Below are 8,436 nucleotides of genomic sequence, written 5' to 3'. Positions count from 1 at the left end.
CTCAAGGAAACCACAAAAACCATGAAAAATTAGTTTAGATTAATGCATTTTCTGAAAATCATGATCTAGAGACTGAAACTTATACTTGAGCATTACTTGATATGTTTTTAATGGAATTGGTGCAATGTTTTTAAAAATATGCGACATATTTACCCGACGTCAAAGCAAGGAAGGCATTTGTTTTCAAAGCCAAGGCATGTTAACAGAAGTGGGTGTAGGGGGGTGGGGAGACAAGAATTCTTTAGTGAATCCTGGGCCGTGACATCTCATTTGAGGTCCTCCTCCATAGTTTACTCATCTGGAAACACAATCCAAAATGGAATTCAGCAAAGGTGCTGATGTCAAGAACACTAACCAGGCGGTGCCTGGTACTCAGCAAGTCCTCCATTTTCTGGCATCTGTGCCACCCTTTGGGAATTGCCCCACCTGGGCTTTAGGTTTACTATTGGCCACAACTGTCTCTACCAATGGATCTCATGCTGGACCTACATTTCTTTTAGTCATTGATGATAGTGTTCATCTTCTTAGAAATGTATGTGTTAACCATAACATCATTACCTCATATCCATCTTGTGCTCTGTGGCTTACCAAGGACAACCCTGAGAAGGAAGCAGGGCAGGGCGGTATCATTTCCATGCTTCAGATGGAGAAAGCAGCTCAGAGAAGCTATGGAGCTTGCCCAATGGGAGAGTGGGCACCAGAGCCCAAGTCTGGCTCCAAAACAGAGTGCATTTTCTATTACAGTAAGTTCCCTGGGCACCATATGAAAGCCTTTGTCTCCACAAAGTCTTTATGCAAACACAGACAGCTGAGACATGCGCCTCAGCAATGTACATATGTAATGGAGACTTTTGGGGACCCAGCCTCTGTGGCACAATGGGGAGATAAAACAGTAGGCAATAAATTTAGGCAAGGAAAACAGAATCAAAAGAGACTAATGGAGCACAGTGAAGTCAGAGGATGGTAGTTAAGAAAACCAAGTTTGAAGTTGATAAGGCAGACAGAGAAAATTTTCTGAGAATGTAGTAAGAAGTTGAAACATACTCTCTGAAGAATTATGTGCAGGCCAACCTGAGTCCATGATGCTGAGAGGAAAGTAGGAGCAGGTTTTGAGGTGGGATCCATGTCAAAAGCTTGCCTCTATCACTTAGGGCTTCGTTCTTCTAATTGAGGAAGACATTCTGGCTTGGAATTCTCAGCCCTGCACTCCTTGCTCTTTTAGGCCAACAGGAAGTGAGCAAAAGATAGGACAATGAAACACAAAGATTTCCTGAACTCATATGGAGAGCCGTGTGTTTTAATTTTCAGGGGACCTTCGCCTTGCATTTCCGAAGGTCAGAAGAGTAAGTGGGTTCCTCTGTGACTGGGTGGGAGTCCTGTTGAGAAATTCTTCTGAAGGGATATGGTTCTGGGGGCACTGCTATTCACTGCTGTGCAGGAAAACAGGAAAGAAGAGGAAGGGGAGCAGAAGGCTGACACAATATGAAAATAGGCATTCTGAGGAAACTTCTGCTTGATTTTCCAGAATGTGTGGCTGAGCCGTGAAGGGTGGGTTCTGCTCTCTGGTGCCCTCTGCTGTGGATGAGCAGATCAGATACCACTGTGGGTGGGGGCAAGAGTGGAAATTGGGACAACACTTACATGGACAGAATTGGATTAGGATACCCAAGATACGGATGTGAAAGATAAGAGCTATCAACACTCGTCCACACTCTTCATTTTTGCCATGCTGTGGTGAACCTATAGAACTTGGTCAGCCAGGAATAGAAGTTAGCACCTGCCAAGTTCAACCTCTTCACTTACTAGCAATGAGTGTATCTTGGTAATACATACTTAAAGTACAGGTAAGGCTAGCAGAGGCACAGGAAGTTCAGAAAAGTAGGGTTATGAGGAGTGTGGGGAAATCACCTCTCTTCCAGATTATCCATGAAGGATTCATATAAGTGAGAGTTGAGATGCTGCTGGAATGATATATTGGAGATTCTACATTAAGTCTTCACTTTGATAAATTTTTAGATCATGTGACTTTAAGTGAAATGACAGCTAACAAAACCAATTTTACCATAAGCTAATTTATATAAATAAGAGTTAAGTTCCTTTGGGATATTTCTGCTCAAAAAAATATCACCAAACTTCTAAATAAAGACCCAAATACTTCTAATATTAAACACTGAAATAAATGTAGGCTATACATACATTTAATACAGATGAATAAAAACAAGTAAGATTATTCTTTTCCAACCCACTGATCCTAGTTCAGGGTCATAGGTAGCCAGAAACTTTACCCCCAAAACTTGAGGCACAATGCAGGCACCCACGCTGGACAAGACATCCTTCCATTGAAAGGCCACTCACACACACACACACACACACACACACACACACACACATACACACACACACTCAAACACTCACTCACACTAGGACAATTTAGACACACCAATTAACCTAACAAGCACATCTTTGGAATGTGGGAGGAAAACAGTCCCCAGAAAAAATCCACATAGACATGAGGAGAACATACAAACTTCACATACACAGTGGCCATGGATAGAAATCAAATTTTCCCCTCATCAACATTGTAACAAAACTAGAGGCCCAGTGCACAGGATTCATGCACTGGTGGGGGGCGTGGCCTGCGGGGATCCGCTGCTGTGGGAGCGCCACTCATCCAGGTCAGCCAAGAGCTGTGGACCTGCCCTCTGAGCAACTGCTCCCTGGTCTGGTATCTTCTGTGGAGCTGGAGCACTCACCACTCCAGGGAACCAGGTCTGGGCTGGGCCCAGGGACAATAGCACTGAGAGGCAGTGGAGTAGGCCTCAGTCCCACAGCAGCCACAAACCCGCCTCCCAGCCTCTGGGATCAACTCTGATCCCAATCGTCCGCGGCCCCTCCCCTCAGCTGGCCCAGCCCTGATCAGCCTCCATCAGGGTGGGCCGACCAGCCAACCTCCTGCCATCTCCTCCTCCTGACAGGCCCAGCCCTGATCTGCCAATTGGGGCCCGGGCCTGCCAGACCCCATCCATGCACACATTCATGTACTGGGCCTCTAGTGACAATATAAAAAGGCAGGAGACTTCGAATTCATTTTTAACACCAACCCTGTTTGGTTATATACAGGATGGTGCAAAAGTAGGTTTACAATTGTTAATATGCAAAACAAGGAGTTTATTCTTGTATTATTATTTATTAATTATTGTATTCTTTCCCATACCAACAACTGTATGGAAATCTACTTTTCCATACCATCAACTGTATGGAAATCTATATTTCTATGGCTGCATTGACTATATTTCAATGTAGCCATAGAAATATAGTCAGATAATATAATCAGAAAAAAAAAGTCTGATTGGAAAGCATCTTTTAGTGGTGAAAATTTGGGTGAGTTAAACTTTTTCATTTACATTTTACTTTTTTGCATTTTCTAAACTTCTATGAGTATATGTTACTTTTATGATTAAACAAAATAGATGCTATTGTATGTGACTGCACATATACCATAAGAACACAAATAAAGTTAAAATAGACCAAAATATTAGCTATTATATTTCTGAAGAAAGGAAGTAGGATACGTGATATTTTTTTCTTTCTTCAGTGTTTCAGATGTTTGCTCACATTTTTTTTTGTATTTTATAATTAAATTTAAAAATGTATTAATTCCTTAAAGAGCTCAGAGAAAGAAGGGGGTTTTATTGTTTTGTTTTTAAATTAGAACTTTGCCTACCATCTCTCCACCCAGCTTAACAAGTTCTTTGGAAAGTTGTTTACCTACGAACCTAAATTCCTACTGGTACTGTTCATGTAAGGCAAGCACGTCCAGTGGTCATGTGAGAGACATGGATGCTGCTGAGATGATTTGGGCCTGGAGGTGGGGACAAATCACAAAATTCTTAACTCACTTTAGTGGGGGGAAAGCTGAGTCTTTTTGAGGATAGAAACCAGAATATAGTCAGATAAAATCTCCCCTCATATAGACCTCCCCTGTTAGCTGACCTGATCCCTAGGTTGTGAGCTATGGCCACCACAAGCTTCCACACCCAATTTGCAATCTATTAGCTGGATGGAATGGAGCAGTGTGAAAAGGAAGCAAAAGGTCCATCTATATGATGGAAATAAAATGGAGACCCTTCCCCACTACTAATCCCCTTTACATCACTCTACTTTCTTTCCATAGCACTTATCACCTTCTAACATACCACACAGTTTACTTTCATTGCTTATTATTATTAACTTTGTGTTATTATGACATATGTGCAGTCACATATAATAGCATCTATTTTGTTTAATCATTGCTTTCTGACTCACCCACAGGAACATAAGCTCCCTGAGGGCAGGAATCTTTGTCATAGTGAGTGACGTAGCCCAAGAGCCTGACACACAGTAGGTGTTCATTATGTACTTTGGAGTGGATAGACTTAAATTTATGGGATAAAGGGATTGATGAGGAAAAAGATAAGACAGCATATACTGAATAACTGTAATTAAAAATACAGATGTGCTTGAGAGGGTATGAGAGTCTGGAAAAAAATCCCACAGCAATTGTCAATGTTGATTATAGATTTAGGGGTTGTGGGTGATTTTACTTTCTTCATTGTTTTGTATGATTTATTTTTTATTTTTATTTATTGGTTTTAGAGACAGAGGGAGGAAGAGAAAGAGAGAGAAACACTGATTTGTTGTTCCACTTATTTGTGCATTCACTGGTTGAAGCCTCTATATGCCCTGACTGGGGATCGAACCTGCAACCTTGACATATGGGGATGACACTGACCAACTGAGTTACCCGACTAGGACATTCTTCATTGTTTTTTAGATTGTCTCTTTCTTGGGGTGCAAGTTTCACTTCTAGGGTCATATGAAAATGTTAAATTTTAAAAAGAAGAGGGATAAGAGGTAGGGTCTTGAACCAGCCATAGGCAACCAATGGGCTTGGGTGTGGTTCAGTCACTACAAAGTGGGTGCCCTGGTGGTGCACCTCCTGACTGTAGGCCATCACTGGTTCCTGGAAATATCAACTCCACCCATGCTGGTAGGAGTCACTGGGGATATGGGCCTGGAATCTCCCCATCATTAATGCCCCTTGAAGTGACATTTTCCTACTGCTGGCCACTTCACTCTCCCCAGATTAGCAGAGGTGATGCAATGTTTTCATACTACTGTAGTTGAAATCTAGCCCCAGTTTGAAAGGTGTGATGTAATTAAAATGTATTGTGGGATTTCTTGTGTACAAGTGGCCTGGAACATCAGTGTTCGTTGCTTTTACTAACAGTTGCAGCTATGCCCTGGTATCATTTTATTTTATTTTAAAGTAGTTTTATTGATTTCAGAGAGGAAGAGAGAGATAGAAACATCAATGTGAGAATCATTGATTGGCTGCCTCCTGCACGCCACCCACTAGGGATTGAGTCCACCACCTGGGCATGTGCCCTGACCAGGAATCGAACCGCAACCTCCTGGTTCATAGGTCAATGCTCAACCACTGAGCCATGCTGGCCAGGTATGGTTTCCTTTTAAAAGGAGGACCCACTTTCCAGAGCCAGGATTGGCAGCAGTGTGATCCTGCACATGTACAGGAGGAAACAAGAAGCATGTAGAGCAGCCACGATGACCAGCCTAAGCACCCATGAGACCTCACATCACAGGATATATTCAAATATCAGCATAACTCTCATTTCTCCTCTGGAGCATGGCCTCTTTGCAGCTTCTACTCAGGCATTGGGTTAGACTCCGCCAAACTGACCTGTAAAATGGGGCCAGGTCCAGAGGAAGAGGACTGTGCAGCTGATTTCTGTAAAGCAGGTGGGGTTGAGGTGTGTGAAAGGCAGTAAAGAATGATGTTTGGCCCTTGGTTCCAACTATACTTGAAAATCTTATCACAACAGAGATCTGAAAGGCTGCTACCCTTCGATGATGTTAACATTGCAAAATGTAAGCTTTTAATCATTTTGGGTTTGAAATGAATTTGCATATAAAATGTAAGTCCCTTACCTTTGGTGTCCTCACACTTCCTGTCTCTTATTCCTTTTGTTTCTCCAAAGCACTTATTACTATCTAAAATTCTATACATGTCTCAACTTATTGTCTGTCTCTCCCCATGATGTAAACACCATGAGGCAGGGATTTTTGTCTCACGTATCTCTAGTCTGAGAACAATGCCTGGCACATAGTAGGTGCTCAATAAATATTGGTTGGGGTGAGGGTAGAGAAAACCAAAGACAAGGAGAAGCATCTTTACAAAGAATGTTTCAATTTATTTTATTTTAAATCTGAATCTGCATAAAATGATGATTAGTTACATTCAGCTCAAAGCACCCCGTGACATGAACTGAAGACAAGCCCAGGTTTGAAACTTTGCAACTCACCATCAGGTCCAGTGGCCACAGTAATAATCAGCCCTGTCACTTAATTTGCATCCACTGAAGCTATGACAGCCTCGGCTGTAAGTACTCAGAATTTTCTCGGGGTGATGGTGGGAAGCAGGGGGATTATCATTTATGATGGATGCTGCAACAGGGCCCTGACTACACTTCTGTCATGGCCTGCATCCATCTGAAATGAGGGGGTACCTGAGGAAACATAGGGAAGGCTCATGGTGCTGTTACTGGAAACCTGATGTTTTTCCTGGAATTCGCCCGCTTACACACACTGGTCCAACAAAATGCATGAACAGGGGTTTGCAGTATAGAAAGAAAAAAAAAAAGTTTAATATTGAATTGGCCAAAAGGAGGTGGGAGCTTATGCTCTAAAAACAAAAAAAAAAAAAAACCCAAAAACCCAGCTCTCCAATAGAGTATAGGTTACAGATTATATAGAGCAAAATCAGAAGACACTGTGGGTTAGGGGTTCAGGGTTGTGTGGGGAGCTGATTGGTCGGAGGTGAGGTGAGTGTAATGAATCATTTCTTCAGATCTTGAGGACAGTTCTGAGGTCTTTTCTGGTGTCCCTCTGTCCAGTCTCATGGGAAAGTAGCCAGGGGGTTGTTCCAACTTAGGGCTCAGAAACTGAAACATAACTTAGGTGAAGATGTGATCTTTATCCTGACAGAGATCTGGATCCTGTGACCACTTGTCAGGTCTGACTACTGTCTTCTCCTGCTTTGGGGGCTGCTGATTATGGGGGGAAAGGTTAGGTCTCTGAGGGGTATGTATATATAGAAAGAGGGATATGATGTCTAGAGCTAGGACTTAAAGCTAATTTAATCCAAGTCATAAGAACCCTTGGTTTCAGTGCCTGGGAATTCTGGGATAGAGAAACTCAAAATGGTACCAATCCCCCAAAAGGCTACAGTAAAATAACCTTAATCTTGAAGTTTCTAAGAAGCAGCATCATTTCTCTTCCTTTCTGAGCTCATTCTCTCTTTCTTCACACATACACCCATTTCAAGACCCCCTTGTGCCATATCCTGGCAGATGACAGACACCACATTGTGCAGAAGCACAGACATGCTTGTGAATGGTCTCTCACTGCTGCAGCGCCCCCTCAGCAGTGGGGCTGGCTCGCTCACACGCTGGTGTGCTGAGAACCAGAGGATGCGATGCTGCCTGGCTGGCTCTGGCCAGAGGGTGCTGAGCTGGCTGCCCGGCTCCTCCTGCTCTGATGGCCCCCTCCCTGGCTGCTGGGGGCTGGCTCATCCATCAGCTTGAGCTTCTCATGCTCCTCTTTCAGGAAGAAGTCCACCAACAAGCTCTTCTCTTTCTTGATCTGGTCGCTGATGTCCGTGGGGATATCTGGGATCATCCAGTCCACGAGGACACTCAGGAACATCACAAGGTTCTGTCAAAAGTGAGAGATAGGGGTAGAGAGAGGAGGCTTGGCCTGGGAACACCAGTGTACCACTCACTGTCTACCCTTGCCTGTCAGAGTGACCGCCTTAGCAGTGGAGCTGGTGGTAGCGTGCAACAGTAAAGGGCACAGACCCAGGGGTAAACATCTCTGTGTTATTCTGGCTTCACTGCTTCCTAGTGGGTGATCTTAGCTATGGAGCATAACTGTCCCTTGTGTGCCCATGTGGAAAGTGGAATAGTAACAGTACCTACTTTCCAAAGTTGTGTGAGGATCAAATGAGTCAACACCTCGCACATAGCAGGGTTCCATAAGTGTTAGCCATTGCTTCTTCCCCTCCTCCAACACATTTCATGTGTCTTGCTTTGGCTTCTTGGCCTTAAAGCCTCCAGGCCCCCTGCTCCAGAGCTGCTGGGAAGTGGCCACAAGGCCCAATGGTCTCTTCAGGGTGTTCCTTGGGGCAGTTGCTTCTCTCTCCCTTGCACTTGACCCTCTTGTCTTCCATATCAGAGATGTATCTTTGGTTTTTGCACTGAACTATGGCCTCAGCAGATCCCATCCACTACTCACATTCACCACATCCTGCTCTCCATGCCATGCCAGCCACTCGAGTTACATGGCCTGTTGGGGACTCTCTGCCTTTTTTGTGCACAC

The 8,436-nt window shown here is 43.7% G+C and overlaps 1 protein-coding gene across 1 annotated transcript in view; it reads right to left on the bottom strand.

Moving 5' to 3' along the window:
* Window positions 1-6,271: 6,271 nt before the first annotated feature.
* Window positions 6,272-8,436, bottom strand: part of ANO2 (anoctamin 2) — a 283,025-nt gene continuing 280,860 nt past the window's right edge. The window contains exon 25 of the mRNA XM_028150319.2: window positions 6,272-7,773. Within this exon, the coding sequence (XP_028006120.2) occupies window positions 7,501-7,773 (273 nt within the window). The 3' untranslated portion in view covers window positions 6,272-7,500. The remainder of the gene's footprint in view (window positions 7,774-8,436) is intronic.

The sequence above is a fragment of the Eptesicus fuscus genome, chromosome 7 (genome assembly GCF_027574615.1).
Source record: "Eptesicus fuscus isolate TK198812 chromosome 7, DD_ASM_mEF_20220401, whole genome shotgun sequence".
NCBI lineage: Eukaryota > Metazoa > Chordata > Mammalia > Chiroptera > Vespertilionidae > Eptesicus > Eptesicus fuscus.
The sequence above is the reverse complement of the archived record's forward strand: the minus strand, read 5'-3'. Positions and strand labels throughout refer to the sequence as shown.